Source organism: Doryrhamphus excisus, chromosome 7 (genome assembly GCF_030265055.1).
Source record: "Doryrhamphus excisus isolate RoL2022-K1 chromosome 7, RoL_Dexc_1.0, whole genome shotgun sequence".
In the NCBI taxonomy this organism is placed as follows: Eukaryota; Metazoa; Chordata; class Actinopteri; order Syngnathiformes; family Syngnathidae; genus Doryrhamphus; species Doryrhamphus excisus.
Genome location: NC_080472.1, coordinates 21090279 through 21106501, shown reverse-complemented (window position 1 = coordinate 21106501; position 16223 = coordinate 21090279). Strand labels below are relative to the sequence as shown.

Genomic DNA, 16223 nt, shown 5'->3' with positions numbered 1-16223 from the left:
TTGTTAATTATGTTAAATATAAAAGTGTGAGAAATGTTTTGCTTTTTAACCACGCCCACTATGGCAATGTCTTTACAGAATTATGGAAATTTGGTGGATTTTTATTATTTTTGAAACACAAACGAGCATAAATATTTATTTGATGGTCACTAAGTTTGATTATTTCACGTTTCCCGCAACTTTATAAACTTTTTGCGCAAGTTCAGACCGGGTAGCCCAAGTTGGGACGTCCCCCATCCGCATACCTCACCGCAAAAAGCCTCAGCAAAGACACGACGCGCTCCCTGATACGCTGCTCGCTCCTCCAGTGGGGGGGGTGGAAGCCAGCAAGAAAACCCCATCCATCCATCCATCCACGACGGCAGAGAGCTTCAGCATAGCATCCCAAAACACCCCGAACATGACCGCCAAGAACCGCCAGAAGAGCTCCACCGGCGAGAAGGCCGCAGCAGCGCCGGTGCAGGACGAGAAGAAGCCCCAGAAGAGCAACGGTACAGCGGGGTCCCAGAGGCCCCGCACCGGGAGGAGCTGTCTGGGCAGCCTGGTGTCTGTGCTCTTCTACGCGGCCGTGCTCGGAGGAGCCGGCCTGGCTGCTTTCCACTTGCAGAAGGTGGTGGAGGAGATCCGCCAAACTAGCGCCAAACACGCAGAGAGCGCGCAGATGAGCGCGGAGATGAGCCGCAAAATGGACAACGTCGTCCAACAGGTTAGTAACCGGTGACGTCATCGCTTTGCTTTACTTTACTTCTGGAGGGCCATTAAAGAACTTAGAACTTAGTGTGGTGTGGAAGAGCTTGACCTCTGACCTCACCTTTGCTCCAAAAGTCCACCAAGAACAAAAAACTCATTTTCAAACTGTGGTGCGAGTACCACGGCTGGTACGCCGGCCAGGAAGCCTCCATTTGACTATTATTATGATAAAAAAGTTGTCATTTTATCAGAAAAAAGTCAGAATTTTATGCAGAAAAGTCACTTTTTTATGCGTGGAATTAATTTTTTCATGAATAAAATATAATTTAAAAATAGTAATGAAGTCATTTTAGGTGGTACTTGGTTGAAAAGTAGCGCCCTGACCCAATACTTTGACCTCTGACCTCACCTTTGCGCCCATAATCTTGTACAAGTCCACCAAGAACAAAAAAATGATTCTCAAACTGTGGTGCGAGTACCACGGCTGGTACGCCGGCCAGGAAGCCTCCATTTGACTATTATTATGATAAAAAAGTTGTCATTTTATCAGAAAAAAGTCTGAATTTTATGCGGAAAAGTCACTTTTTTATGCGTGGAATTAATTTTTTCATGAATAAAATATAATTTAAAAATAGTAATTAAGTCATTTTAGGTGGTACTTGGTTGAAAAGTAGCACCCTGACCCAATACTTTTGCTATTTTCTATTTTCCTATTGTGCCAAGATGGCCGCCCTCAAGCTTTGTCATTGTTTGGGCAGGTGGGGTCCCTGAGGAGCGTCATGGACGGTCTGGAGTCGTCACTGGGGGCCACCCGCGTGGAGCTGGAGGGCGCCATCGGCCGCGTGAAGAAAGGCGAGCAGGAGACCAGGAGAGTGGAGGAGGCCCTCCAGAAGCTCCAAAACGACCTTCTCCGGGACCTCTCCGAGGGCATCAGCGAGGTGAAGGAGGCCCGGGAGCGCGACTTCTCCTCCCTGGAGAAGACGGTGGAGCAGCGTCTGGAGGAGGTGAGCAGCTCGGTGCGAGCCAGCGTAGCCGAGTTCACCGAAGCTCAGAGCGAAGCTCGGAACCAGCTCGCCGACCTCAAGGCCCGCCTGGGCGGCATCGAGGACCCCGCTCTAGTCAAGCAGGAGCTGTCCGCCATCGTGGACGCGGTGGCGGAGATCAGGGCGGCTAAGCAGGAAGCCGACAGCTCTACCGTGTCCATTCAGGAGCGCATCGGCTCCGTGAGGGAGGAGCTCCAGACACGCAACCAGGAAGTGGCGTCGCTGTCGCAGGAGGTGGAGTCGGTGAGGGCGTTGGTGCAGGAAACGGTCGGAAGTCTCAAGATGTCCGTGTCCGCGGCTGAGACGGACGTCCAAGCCCTGAAGGACCAAAGCAGCACGCTGGAGGGCGGCTTGGGCGAAGCGATGGACGGCGTACGTGATGTTGAGAAGAAGCTCAACGAGATCTCGGCTCAGACGCAGAAGCGATGGGATGACATGGAAGCCCGTCTGAAGGCATCTGAGGAGAACGGGGATTCCTTCTCCTCCAAGGTGGAGTCTCTTCTCTCCAAGTACGATGTAGCCGTGGAGCAAGAAGAACGCGAAGACCTGAAGGCCCTGAGGAGCACCCTGGAGGACCTGCGTTCCAACGTGGCTTCCATGGGGGAGGCGCAGGACACGCTGGCCACCACGGACTCCCTCATGGGGCAGCGGGTGGAGGAGCTGGAGAGGAGGCTGCTCGCTTCCGAGGGGGAGGCGGAGCACGCCGCCGCCACGCTGGAGGAGCACGGACAGGCCATCGCCTCCATGCAGAGAGCCTTGCAGGAGGCCACGCAGACATTGGCCGCCTTATCTGGAGGCCTTGGCCAGGAGGGGGCGCAATGAGACATTTTAGGCGTGTTACTGGCGTGTTGCAGGCGTGTTTAACGCCATGATGGAGGTAGGAAGGAGCGAGCTGGACTGGCCGTCTGTGAATTCCACACTCATGCTGCACTGGTTTAGGCCCGTTTCAACTTCCTCCTTGGATCTCCAAGTCAAATGCAGTTTGCTCTGTTTATTGTTTACTCTCGTTTTTTTTTATTTTTGTTGTTTTTATGTTTTTTTTACAATAAAAACACTCCTGTTGACTTTACTTTGATTTCATTCAGTTGCTTTCTAATTCCACCAAGACGACCGAAACCAAAAAAGGTAGGAATCGTGCGCGTCCACAGCACCAAAACCCTGCATAGAAACCTCCAGGCTTCACTACACATCTCAAAATAAAGCTCCGCCAATGATCGGTCGATTGTTACAAATGTGTGACTTGTACGTTTCCTTATTATTATTATTATTATTATTATTATTATTTTACAGGCTAAGCTAAAAGTCGCTAATAAATACAGTGTGCACGGTAGAGCCCCCACACCGCATATTTGTGACATGAAATTGCTTGAAATAGTAAATATGTATTTTTTTTATGGTTGTTTGACACTGGGGCGGCACAGTGGTCTAGGGGTTAGCGCGCAGACCTCACGGCTAGGAAACCAGGGTTCAATTCCACCCTCGGCCATCTCTGTGTGGAGTTTGCATGTTCTCCCCGTGCATGCGTGGGTTTTCTCCGGGTACTCCGGTTTCCTCCCACATTCCAAAAACATGCTAGGTTAATTAGCGACTCCAAATTGTCCATAGGTATGAATGTGAGTGTGAATGGTTGTTTGTCTATATGTGCCCTGTGATTGGCTGGCGACCAGTCTAGGGTGTACCCCGCCTTACGCCTGAAGACAGCTGGGATAGGCTCCAGCACCCCCCCACGACCCTCGTGAGGAAAAAGCGGTAGAAAATGAATGAATGAATGAATGTTTGACGCTGCCACCTGCAGGAAAAGATTAAAAAAACAACAAAAGAGTGCTGCAGTTGTAAATAAATCCAGGAGAGGGCGCTGTTTGTCAAGTCAATTCACTCAACGTTTTCCAGCAGGAAGATGTGACGTGGAATTCTTCTTCTGAATTCGTTCAATCTATTATTATGTTTTTTTTTCCATTGGCAGGGTGGGTGGGGGTGTGGGTTGGGGGGTATTAGCATTAAGCTAAAGACACACAAAGTCAACCAGGTTTCCTAAAAGTTACTAAAAGTGTCCAAATGAATAACTTATACAAACATTTTTATTCTATAATTAATTATTTAAATATTATATGAATATGTATTAAATGGTCTGTAATTGATTTTATTTTTAGTAATTTCATTTAAATTTAATCAAAAGAAGCTGAAACTTGATAAATGTTGCTCGCTGACACGTTTTTTGCAGCCCAAGGAGAATAAACTATTTATTTCACTAATTTTATTTCACTTAATTTAATTATTCAATTTAATTTTTATTATTTAATTTAATTTGTATTATTTTATTTTACTTTTTAAATTAATTTTATTTTTTTTATTTTTAAATGTAATTAAATTTCACTGAAGCTGCTATATTAAATGATTAAAATTACAATAAAATTTATATTAAAGTAAATAAACAATTTGAAATTAAATGTTTATTATTTAATTTAATTTTTATTATTTTATTTTACTTTTTAAATTAATTTTATTTTTTACATTTTTAAATGCAATTAAATTTCACTGAAGCTGCTATATTAAATGATTAAAATGACAATAAAATTAATATTAAAGTAAATAAACAATTTGAATTAAATTTTTATTATTTAATTTAATTTTTATTATTTTATTTTACTTTTTAATTTTATTTACAAATTTTTTAAATGTAATTAAATTTCACTGAAGCTGCTATATTAAATGATTAAAATGACAATAAAATTAATATTAAAGTAAATAAACAATTTGAAATAAAATTTAAATTATTTAATTTAATTTTTATTATTTTATTTTACTTTTAAATTTTATTTAAAATTTATTTAAATCTAATTAAATTTCACTGAAGCTGCTATATTAAATGATTAAAATGACAATAAAATTAATATTAAAGTAAATAAACAATTTGAATAAACTAACACAAAATTCCCCCAATTAGCTAAATAATTAGAAATGTAATTAAATGTATTTTTTCCTAAAGAAATTACGCTATGAAACATTCCCAGTCAGTCTTTATTTCAGTGATGGTGAAACTAAAAGTAGCTGCTCATATTGGCTGCGGCGTCCCTTTAAATTCTGATAAAAGAGCAGCATGGTCAGTGGCATCACTTACGTCATCCACAGCAGTGAGGTTATCCAGTGCGCGTCTCAACTCCGCCACCTCCTCCCCCCGCTTCCCGATGTCCTCCGCCAGGCTTCCGATGCGTAGCGTCAGGTCGGAAAGGCGCGGCTCAAAGGCGGTGAAGTCCCTCTTAATGGCGGCCACTTTAGGCTTCAGGTCCCCGGCGAAGCTCACCGTTCGGATGAGCCGAGCCCGGCCGCTTTCCAGCTCCCGGAGTCGCTCCGAAATGTCCCGGTCGGCGGCGTCCAGCTCGGGGATGCGGCGGCGAAGCTGCTCGAGGGACTGCGCGTTCTGTTCCGAGGTCATACGGAGGTTGGAGACGCGGTCGATGCTCCCGGCGAGAACGTCGCCGATGCGCTTCACCATGTTGTGCTCCGCTTGGGACGCTCTCTCCTCCAGCTCGGAGACCTGCGTCACGAGAGACTCCAGCTCTGAGCGCAACCCGTCCATGCGGCGGACGTCGGTTCTCACTGACGCCACCTAAAAGGAACAAAGCGATTAATCATTAGTTATCAATTAATGCAAACAATTAACCTACTTTGTTGCTGAAGTCTGTCGTGATGGCCGACGTCTTCTTCTCGATTTGATCCACGGCGCCGGTCAGGGCGTCGAAACTCAGCTGGCGTTCGGCCCTTTTCTCGTTGAGACCGCCCGCCCACTTCTTGAGGCGGCTGACTTCCTGCTCCAGGCTCTCCAGCTGGACCTGGAGAACCCGGCGCTTTGTGCTGACATCATCAAGCAGGAAGTGGGCACCCTCGCACTGTGGAAAAACAAACGGATATTTTTAGCTAAAATATTAGCCTGACGCGTTGAAATAAGAGACATATTTTCCTGAAGCAGCTTTTCTAACTTTTTATTTCTTGTTTTAAATATGTTGACTTTATTTATGAATATTAATTATTAAGTTGGAAGTCATTTCCTGTTTACAACCAAGCTTGAACTAAAAGCTGCAATTCACCCACTTGTCCACTAGGTAGAGCCATTTCCTGTAAAAATACTTCACAAGTCCGGGATGATTAAAAACAGTGAAACTTCTTGTCCCTGATGGACGCCATCACTGGGCGGCGCCATCATCTTCAACCCACTCCTCATCCGGCTCCTCTTCATCATCCTCATCTCCGTCAGTGTCCCGACTCCCCCTCAGCACCATGGTGAGTTCATGCACCGCCTCCCGCACCACCGAAAGCTCGCTCTTCATCTTGAGGATGCTGCTCCGAGCCTGAAGCGCGTCCACTTCCTGCCTCATCTCCACGACTTGGTTGAGAGTCTTCAACATGCTGTCCTCGGCCCCAAACACCTGCAGCGTCACTTCCTCCAGGCGCTTCTCCGCCCCGCTGAGGTCGCCGCCCAGTTTCAGGATGGAGCGCAGCGCTTCCTCCACGTGGGGGAGGTGCTCCTCGCATTCCCGCGCTCGCGGGATGTGCTCCTGCAGCTCCACGATAAGCTCCGCCTCCTTACGGGCCAGTCTGTTGACGTGCTCCTCCAGCTTGTGGATGTGCTTGGTGTTCCAGTCCAGTTGGTCCTGAGCTCGCTTGGTGTCGTCCGTCTCGGTGCGCTCCAACGCTCGGGCGTTCCTCCTGGTGCTGTCCTCCAACTCCTCTAGCTTCTCCGAGAGAACCCTGAGCCTCCTCTCCATTTCGTTCACTTTCTCCGTGGCCCCCGTGTGGGCCTCCCGGGCCTCGGCCTTCAGGGCGGCGAGCTCGGAGGCGGCGGCGGAGAGGCGGGCCTGCCACGTCTCAGTCACGTTCAGGAAGCGAGTGTTGACCGCCTGGAGGTCTCCGGACGCTGAGGTCTCATCTGCTTGCATGGCCTCGACGGCGGCGTGGAGCGTGGACACTTCCTGTCGGAGTCCCGTGGCCACAGAGACGACGGAGAGCGCCTCCTGGAGGTCGTCCTCAGAGGCGGCAAGCTGCAGCCGCAACACAAGACAAGGAGGGAGGAAGCGCTAAAGCCGGCATTGAACTTTTTGGGGTACCTAAGAGGGTGGAGCTAGACATGTTGGACTATGCAGTCACTGGAAGGGATTTATGGAGTATTCAGTCAAGCTCCGCCCCTTAGGTAGTACACCACTGTGATTGGTAGCGCAACATAGGGCTGCCAAAAAGTGCTACAATAGATACTGTGTAATCTAGTATCCTTGTTCATTAATGTTTTGACCCCCCCTTTTTTGTACTTCTGGTGAAATATATACTGCCAAATATTCAGTTGTACCTTCCGTGTTAATTTGACCTTTAAAATATATATATTTACTGTATTTCTCCTGAACATATGCTGGGATTACTACAACAAAAGGCTGCCAAAAAGAGCGACTACAGAGATCACGTATTGTAAATGTAAAATGTTGGCCAAAAGGAGTCTATCCCAGGTTGTGTTGACCCCTTTTTTTAAAGTTAGGGCTCATGTAGTTGTCATTTGGTAGCATTAGTCATTATTATGTTGGCCAAAAGGAGTCTATCCCAGGTTGTTTTGACCCCCTTTTTTAAGTTCAGGCTCGTGTAGTTGTCATTTGGTAGCATTAGTAATTATGTTGGCTAAAAGGAGTCTATCCCAGGTTGTTTTGACCCCCTTTTTTAAAGTTCGGGCTCGTGTAGTTGTCATTTGGTAGCATTAGTAATTATTCTGTTGGCCAAAAGGAGTCTATCCCAGGTTGTGTTGACACCTTTTTTTTTTTAGTTCGTGCTCGTGTAGTTGTCATTTGGTAGCATTAGTAATTATTCTGTTGGCCAAAAGGAGTCTATCCCAGGTTGTGTTGACACCTTTTTTTTTTAGTTCGTGCTCGTGTAGTTGTCATTTGGTAGCATTAGTAATTATTATGTTGGCCAAAAGGAGTCTATCCCAGGTTGTTTTGACCCCCTTTTTTTAAGTTCAGGCTCGTGTAGTTGTCATTTGGTAGCATTAGTAATTATTATGTTGGCCAAAAGGAGTCTATCCCAGGTTGTGTTGACACCTTTTTTTTTTAGTTCAGGCTCGTGTAGTTGTCATTTGGTAGCATTAGTAATTATTATGTTGGCCAAAAGGAGTCTATCCCAGGTTGTGTTGACACCTTTTTTTTTAGTTCAGGCTAATGTAGTTGTCATTTAGTAGCATTAGTAATTATTATGTTGGCCAAAAAGAGTCTATCCCAGGTTGTGTTTACCCCTTTTTTAAAGTTCGTGCTCGTGTAGTTGTCATTTTGGTTGCATTAGTAATTATTATGTTGGCCAAAAGGAGTCTATCTCGGGTTATGTTGACTCTTCCGCTTTCATGTTTGATCTTTTAAAAGTTTTTTTTTTAACTTGGTAGTTCTTATTAACATCTGCTGGGATTCGTGCCCCAATAGGCTAACAAACTTACTTTTTTGTTTATTTTTTCCACTTGCTCCTCCATTTGAGTCAAACTTGACGTCTTTCCATGCAAAAGCCTGAACTTGTCCTCCATTTGGGAGAACCTCTCATTCTGCTGGATCACCACCCTGCAAGGCCAAGATACAACAAATAAAGTGTGGGGGGTAAAGGATAAAACCTGTGGTTTTGTTTGGTGTGACTTAGTGACTTACCAGCTGAGTGCTGCACACACTCCCAGCGACAAAACGCACATGATGCTTTTAAAGTCCAAAATTGTTTTACCAGTGCTTCCATAGTCATTCTTCACTTTTGGCTCTTCTTGTTTGCAGTTTGAAGAAACATCATCACCTTGCTTTTTCTTTCTCTGCTTCACCTCGGTGGGCATTTTGCTTTTTTTCAAAAGGCAAGACTTCGAACAGGATAACAAACCAAAAAAAAACTCAGCAGTTTTCCTTAGGGGCTTCCATTAACATAACACTTCAACTTCTCGGGTATGTTCATAACGCGAAATACAGCAGAAAAAGTGTGAATTAAAAGTTGTATCTCTCTCGAGTGACTCTTTCCTTTCACCCGGTTGTGCTTGAGAAAGGATGCATTCAGGACCCCTCGGAAGTTCGAAACACTTCCACTAACGGGAGGGAGGATTGTGGAAGACTTAATATTTTCTCTTATCTTACTAATGAATATAATTCGTTTACAAATGTTCAACATCTTACTGACATTGTCTTGAAAAGCTTTATGGATTTTTTTTTAAATATACTGGAATGTGTTAAAACATCATGAATCGCTCAGCTTTACCACGCTAACACAGGACCATTAAACGCCTCAGGCAGCCACGTAAGCGGTTGCCAGACGTGTTGACACAAGACCCCTGAAAAATCAAAACGTGTATTGCGGCGTAATGACTTGCAAATAAATCTATATAAAATTATATATATGTAAATATATAAATTATACAGAATCTAAAATAAACAACATATTAATGATGTAAGCCATTTTATTTCAAATGCCCCCCCCAAATAAACATTTCAACAATGTGCAAAGCTTTGACAGTTTTGCTATTCCAGTATTGATATTCTTTTACATAACACTAACTAACACAACCCCATAAACGTTGCTGCCATGACCAATATTTATTACGTAATAATAAAAAAAAATGTCCATCGCAATAAAAAGTGAGACATCCAGCCATGTTTTTTCTCTCTAGCTCTTGTCACAAAAAGTGACAAAGTAATTAAGCATTTATGTATGTTGGTAAAGCTAATTACATTAATAATGAGATATCGATGATAGCAATAAAGTTATAAAATTTTTTTTAAAAAATCAGAAAACGGAAAAATAGTGAGGCATCCATAGCTATGGAATGGCTACTTTTTGTCCCTATGACAAATCAATAATTATTATTTTATATGTAATGCTGAGGTCCTCCCGACTTTTAAAAAAATAATAATAAAAAAATCAAATTGTAATGTGCAATTTCAAGCAAATGCAAAAAAAAGGTAACTACTACTCTCCAAAGTACAGCACAATAAAAGTGAATGAGTGGTATGACAATCTTTGGATTTTAAGGGATAAAGTGAAGAAATATTTGGTGTAAATGTTTATCCTGAAAGACTCTTCAAACATGCACACTTTGTTATTAATGTCCATTCCGTGTGTGACCACTGAGCTGCAATAACTGAATTAAATGTAATTATTGCAATAAAACCAAGCGTGCCACCACCTGTCCAAATTAAAAATAGGATCCTTGTCTCAAAGCGGCAAAAAAAAAAAAAAAAGAACGAGGCAGGCTCAAAACATCCACCTTCGTTATTAAAAAAAAAACAGCATCCCTACAATTTAGGAATCCCATACACCAGGAAGTGAACCCATTCCAACACAAAATGTCTCAAATCTAAATACACATAGGAAATACTCGTGCAAAACTGCAGTAATATGAGATGTGTCCGATATATATACATTCCTAAAAGAGTCAGAGGAAGGTGCATGGCCTGCAAACGCACGCAAAAAAGAAAAAAAGCTACCGCAATATTAGCTGGGTACTTCATAATGATTACTAACTAGAAAGTATGAAGTGTATATTTTTTGGTCGTGTCCCAAAATATAAGTGCACTTTGGGGGGGGGGTAGAGGAAAGATAACCTTCATATCAGCAGAGACCTTCATATGCTACATCCTGTAGTACAGAGTACGTGTGTATATATCCTGTAGTACACAGTACGTGTTATTGTTACAGTCGGAACTTGGTCAGACTGCTGCACTGCAAAGTCAAACCAAATTAATGGCACAATTTTGGACACAGCGTTCTTATTGGATGTTTTTAAATGGTGCAATTGTGCCTAATGTTGTGACCAACCCTTTAGCTGTATGGGTGCTCCAGAAAAATCCGTTCCCGGTATTCGTCTTCTGATTTGATGTTCAGGAAGTGTAGTGATCCTAAGGGGAAAGAAGGCATACTTAAGTCTTGTTTCAAGCAAAAGAGGGTTTCTAATGATGGTTTGTTCGGGACCTGAATGGTGTTAACGACGCCGCTGGCCATGACGGAGAGCTTCCCGGCGACGGAGCGCACTCCCATTTTCAGCTGCGTGATGTCGGGAGCGTTGGGCAGCATGTCAGTCAAGCGGTACGAGTTGGCTGTGTTGGAAGGAAGAATAGGAGTGTCCTCGTGTGCCTCGTCGGGGATGATGACACAGACGCGCGTGACAGTCGGTTACGTACCGCTCGGTTTCATTGGCTCGTCAAACAGGTCGGCCGAGCTGATGGCAGAACTCCCGGCGAATCTCTCCAGGCGGGTCTTGGCTTCGTACTGACAACAGGAAGTCAATCCAAAAAACCTCCATGAACGATTAAAGCTAACGATAAAACAAACTGCGGGGTCTTAAAGACGTAGCAAAGAATGGCGAGGCCGTCTTAGCCAATCAGAAGCTCCATTTACGCGTGCATTAACTTGACTAGAGAGACAATTGTATCACAAATGTCATACCTCAGTGTTGTCCCGTTTTCCAAAGTACATATCCGAGGAAATGGCTTTGACGTTCTCGCCGAACTTCCTCTGAGCTTCTCCCTTGTCCACCACCGGCACCGGCTCGGCTTTCCTGCGGCTGGCGGGCCTGGTGGGAGACGACAAACAGTCACCACGGCGACAACACGGCGATCAAAAATAGAAAGGAGGGCTCGCTACCGACCGCTCGTCTAGTGAGGTGATGGCGGAGCTGAGGAAGAAGTCCGGCTCGGGTTTCTTGCGCCATAGGGAGGAATAAAGATCCGAGGATTCGCTTTTGTCGTAGCGTGACATGAACCTAAAAGAGGACGAATGTTAAAAAGGAGCTAAAATGTCCCGTGTAAGGACTTTATGGTCTCCAAACACAGTCACAGACACACAAAAGGGCCAAAAACATGACAGTGTGGCACCTTGACTTCAACCTAAAAGCATCCTACCCGGAGTTAAGGGTTCCCTCATCCCCTTCCTCCTCATCGGTGAAGCGTGCTGGCTTGGTGGTCCTGGCCGCCAGGGGGCGCTCCTGCTGGATGATGTGCATGTCGGACATGACAGAGTGAGAGACGCCACTATGAGCGCAAAGACAAAAAAAAAAAAAGAGTGAGTACTCTGCGTTCAAACTCTATGCCGTCTTTGGTGTCCGCTCACCTCCTGACGCCGAGCCCCATTCCCAGTCTCTCTGCTTGCTCCCGCTTCTTCCCCTCCAGATTCTTCAGCTTCTGCTCGTCTTTTCGCCTCTGCTCTTCCAGCTCCTTGTACGCCAGACGCATGGACGGAGCACTGCGAACGGGAACAGAGAAGTGGATGAGTTTTCCCCGAGGAGGACAACAAGTTAGCGTCGGCCTTGTTCTCACATGGCCTCCTCAGCGGGAGCGCCGCTCTTCTTGTCGCCGGCGGCGTTCTCCTCTTTCTCTCGCAGCTTGTCGGCAGCTTGGGCCTTCTTCTCCAACTCCGTGAAGCTCTTGCTGCTCACCTTCTGAGCGCCTAAACCTCCTTTCTTTGCTGCCAACTGGGAAAGCACATGATGAATCTGTGAAGTCCTGGGAATAACGTGGCACCTGCCTGACTTGTTGTACCGTTTTCTTGCTGGTGGTCGGCTTCTTCTTGAGAAGAGATGAAGGTTCTGGAAAAGTCGAGGTAAAGGAAAATTAGTCACGTACTTGCATCACCAAAAGAGAGAGAAAAAAAGAGTTGCGTTCATGTACACAACCACAGAGGGTACTTCAAGATGGCTTCTATTCTAGAGGCGCTCCGAAATTCCGTCCGAAGTTCAATTCCGTCCTCGGCCATCTCTGTGTGGAGTTTGCATGTTCTCCCTGCGCATGGGTACTCCAGTTTCCTCCCACATTCCAAAAACATGCTAGGTTAACTGGAGACTCCAAATTGTCCATAGGTATGAATGTGAGTGTGAATGGTTGTTTGTCTATATGTGCCCTGTGATTGGCTGGCTGGCCACCAGTCCAGGGTGTACCCTGCCTCTCGCCCGAAGACAGTTGGGATAGGCTCCAGCACCTCGTGAGGAAAAGCGGTAGAAAATGAATGAGTTCTCCTCTTATTTTGTGTGGAAGTGGTAACTTTTTGGCTTCTTATTTTGTCTTTCTCCACCCTCGGCCATCTCTGTGTGGAGTTTGCATGTTCTCCCCGTGCATGCGTGGGTTTTCTCCGGGTACTACGGTTTCCTCCCACATTCCAAAAACATGCTAGGTTAATTAGCGACTCCAAATTGTCCATAGGTATGAATGTGAGTGTGAATGGTTGTTTATTAATTAATTAATTCTCCCCAGGTTTTTCGGTCAGAATGTATTCTCTGGTCTACTATGACGTATTTATGAGTGTATTCACCTGGATTCCAGGCCTTTTTAAAAATGTATTAGCATGTGCTACAATGTTTCTGTTCACGTTTGCACTTGCTGCACGGCTGTAAGACCGTACCATTACATATTATGGACCATAACTTCAAGATTTTAGGTCAGAACATATCTGATGTTGGTGTGTCTACCTGGATTTGATGGTTTTTCACATACACTATAATGCTTATTTTCATGTTCGGACTTGCGGCCATTGCATAATCTGGCTTATATTTGAGGTCATGTTGCCGTATTTACCTGGACCTGCTTTAGGAGAAGCACTCAGCAGGTCCACGCTGGGGCCGTCCTCAGCGTTGCCTGCTAGTGTTGAACACATTGTTATAATACAGTGTTTAATACACACATGACTTATGCAACACATTAAAAAAGGCATATAGTGAGACCCTAGCAACAATACCATTTTTGCCTTCCTCGTTTCCTCTCGTCGCTGACGCAGCAGAACTGAGGCTCATCTGGCCTAAATTTTCCGGCACCTCCTATAATAAAAACACAAACGGCGCTGTTATTATAACCATGGCTGGTTGAGCCAAACGAGCAGCGTTGTATACCTGCGAGTGGAGACTGAAGAAATCGACGTGTTTGTCTTCCGGTGACGCGCTCAATGGGCCGCCCTGACTGTCCAACCACAGCTGGGAAAGGCAGGATATGTACATTTATTATTATATGCTGTGGTATTATTATTTTATATTCATTATTTACATTAAGAGTAAACACGAAAAAATAGAAAAACATATTTTTGTGACTGCAATTCCGCATTTTGTTACTGTATAGGTTATTGTTTTTGATGTACATATAATTTACAGCACCTGCCACTTTATATTTACCGTATTTTCCAGACTATTAGTCGCACTTTTTTTCATAGGTTGGCCTAAAGTCCTAAATGAAAAAACTGTTTATGTTACATAAACACTGGACACCTTTTCTGTTCAGACGTAATGTCTGTTTTGGTCGAGTAGTTTGGAAAATAAATAATATTTTTTCGACCTAATTATGCATTTTTGGACTTGTGCGACTTGTACCCCGGAGCGACTTATAGTCCAAAAAATATGGTATATTCGTATTCCTTGTTTTATTTTTATTCTTTTCCTTATTTTTACTTTCTATAAAATGAACCGAGGAGTTGCACTCAAATTTTGTTGTATGCAATTAAAATGACCATAAAGGCGATTCTGACTCTGATTAATAGACTGTGTTTAATATTATTACAGAATATATATTGAATTGAAAGCCTTTGTTTTATTGCTACTGAATAAAATATGTGTATTACCTCTGTACCGTGGCATTTGGTGGCCTGTGTGGCCAAAGTCTTGATCTTCTCTCTGTACAGTTGAGCGGCTCTGCTGTTGTATTTTGTGTTGGCCGCGTTGGCCGTGCAGCCGTGCTGGTTGAAGAACACCGTCTACAGAAGAGCAGACAGGAAGTGACGTTAGACAGTGTTTGCCGTACATAGTACAGCTCGGTAATGCTACTTGCGTGTGCCCTTACCGCGCTGGCGTTCCCTCCTACTTGAATGCATCTTAGCTGGTACCATGACCAATTAAAATCCAGCTCAGTGGACCTATTGACACACACAAATGTTATTTACCAAACATTTTCGACCAGCCAGTTTCTGTCGAGTTACAACCCGCATTGAAACTCGACTTAACGCCATCATAGGAACGAAACAGAGCACCACATGCATCATTTGTGATGTGACTTACCGAATGAAGGACAGGTGCACCCCGAGAGACCTGTGTGATCCAGAACAGTCTATACACAAGAACACGCCGTAGGTGATGCTGGCCCAACTGGGATTTTTTGCTGAGCAGTCAAAACAAACCTTGGAGAAGGAGAAAACAACTTTATTGACACCAAAGGCAGTGTACGGCGAAAGTGGCTCGACAATGCTGGGTTTTGTGCTCAACGGCACAAAGGCATAAAAGGGGAAAAAAATATAGAAAACTCGTGCATCAGATTACAATTGAATGCATCACATAATCAGTTCACAGTTCCACATGTCCAAAAGGAGTAGGAAGAAGCAAAGCTTATTAAATCCTACCCCTCCATCTGGTACTTTTACAATCAGTAACTGTTACATTTGTTCACTTCCTGCTTTCATAATATAATTTAAGGGTTTTTTTTGGTCACGTACCGAAGTACGAGGTGATATGACCATCCAATGACATAATGGGTACCATAGTAACTGTCAATATAATGATATGTATAGCACATCATGACTATACTATACATATAGTATACTACACAGATACACACATACTATACTATCAGTGTGATCTCTAAATCGAAGTTACCATGGTGATATAGCCGCTTTAAAGAAAGCTACCTTCGTTGTACAGCAAAAGACTCAACACACCTCGCTAACTCACTAAACTCGGTCAAGAGCCATGAACAAGAAACAGCTGTTGATAAAGTCATTCCAGTATAGTACATTAAAACAATGAAAACACCTGTTAAAATGTGACAATGCGCTCATTTGTTTTGTTAATGACTGTCGGCGTACCCAATGATGAAGAATCTTCGAGAACGGTTCAAAATAAGGCAACACGGCTAGCACGTGAAGCCTTTTTTTAGCTAGCTAGGCTACCAACGGTTAAGCTAACAGCTAAGTACTTTTTAAGTTTTTTGTGTCGGTTCAAGTTCCAAGCACAAATGTATATAAACATTCAGACAAAACACAGCAGCTGTCACGTCGACTTGGACTTGGACTTGGAATACCGCTCCAATTAAATAAACTGTGCTTGTTCCTCCAAGTGCGACGACGTGTCAGATGCTGAGTTTATACTTCCTTGTTGTCCAAAAAAGTATGGAACGCTCACCTTATTCGTGGGAATGGAACGAAGTCGCTTGAAAATGGCACAAATGTCCTGCTTGCTAGGCTCTGCCATCTTTCTAAATGTGTGTGCGTCGACAAGAAGACATGAAAGTAAAGTAGTATTTATGATGTCCAATATCCGAAAGTGACACGTACATTTCAGAGAAACATCCTGGGCGGCTTGTGATTGGCTAAAAATGACACTTGGGCTCGTGTTTATATCGCACGGCATTATGGGCAATGTAGTTCACAATACAGTTGCGCTCTTGTGGAAACAGAAAATGAGCTACTTCATACAGATTTGAAACTATATGATTTATTATAGTTTTTTGTTCAATACATAACATGAATTTTAATCTGATT

The 16223-nt window shown here is 44.0% G+C and overlaps 3 protein-coding genes across 5 annotated transcripts; 1 reads left to right on the top strand and 2 right to left on the bottom strand.

Moving 5' to 3' along the window:
- The first annotated feature begins 365 nt into the window (after window positions 1-365).
- ckap4 (cytoskeleton associated protein 4) lies at window positions 366-2734 on the top strand. The gene is made up of 2 exons (XM_058077962.1): window positions 366-706; window positions 1449-2734. Exons 1-2 carry the CDS (start codon window positions 401-403, stop codon window positions 2553-2555), a joined length of 1413 nt encoding a protein of 470 aa, XP_057933945.1. The 5' UTR covers window positions 366-400; the 3' UTR covers window positions 2556-2734.
- A 2011-nt stretch (window positions 2735-4745) lies between these two features.
- ikbip (IKBKB interacting protein) lies at window positions 4746-9035 on the bottom strand. Of its 2 annotated transcripts, XM_058077655.1 has the most exons (4): window positions 8396-9035; window positions 8194-8311; window positions 5399-5620; window positions 4746-5340 (listed from the first exon to the last, which is right to left on the bottom strand). In XM_058077655.1, the coding sequence occupies exons 1-4, from the start codon at window positions 8566-8568 to the stop codon at window positions 4786-4788; spliced, it is 1068 nt and encodes a 355-aa protein (XP_057933638.1). In that variant the 5' UTR covers window positions 8569-9035; the 3' UTR covers window positions 4746-4785. The 2 variants fall into 2 exon arrangements, with proteins under 2 accessions (XP_057933638.1, XP_057933637.1); XM_058077654.1 differs by lacking the exons at window positions 4746-5340; window positions 5399-5620 and adding an exon at window positions 5675-6769.
- A 192-nt stretch (window positions 9036-9227) lies between these two features.
- On the bottom strand, window positions 9228-16042 carry arfgap3 (ADP-ribosylation factor GTPase activating protein 3). Of its 2 annotated transcripts, none has more exons than XM_058077643.1 (16): window positions 15865-16042; window positions 14749-14867; window positions 14534-14606; window positions 14316-14447; window positions 13597-13677; window positions 13446-13524; window positions 13286-13348; window positions 12257-12303; window positions 12035-12189; window positions 11829-11960; window positions 11621-11749; window positions 11368-11481; window positions 11166-11292; window positions 10901-10988; window positions 10692-10816; window positions 9228-10618 (listed from the first exon to the last, which is right to left on the bottom strand). In XM_058077643.1, exons 1-16 carry the CDS (start codon window positions 15931-15933, stop codon window positions 10601-10603), a joined length of 1551 nt encoding a protein of 516 aa, XP_057933626.1. In that variant the 5' UTR covers window positions 15934-16042; the 3' UTR covers window positions 9228-10600. The 2 variants fall into 2 exon arrangements, with proteins under 2 accessions (XP_057933626.1, XP_057933627.1); XM_058077644.1 differs by having other exon boundaries at window positions 13286-13345.
- Window positions 16043-16223: the final 181 nt, after the last annotated feature.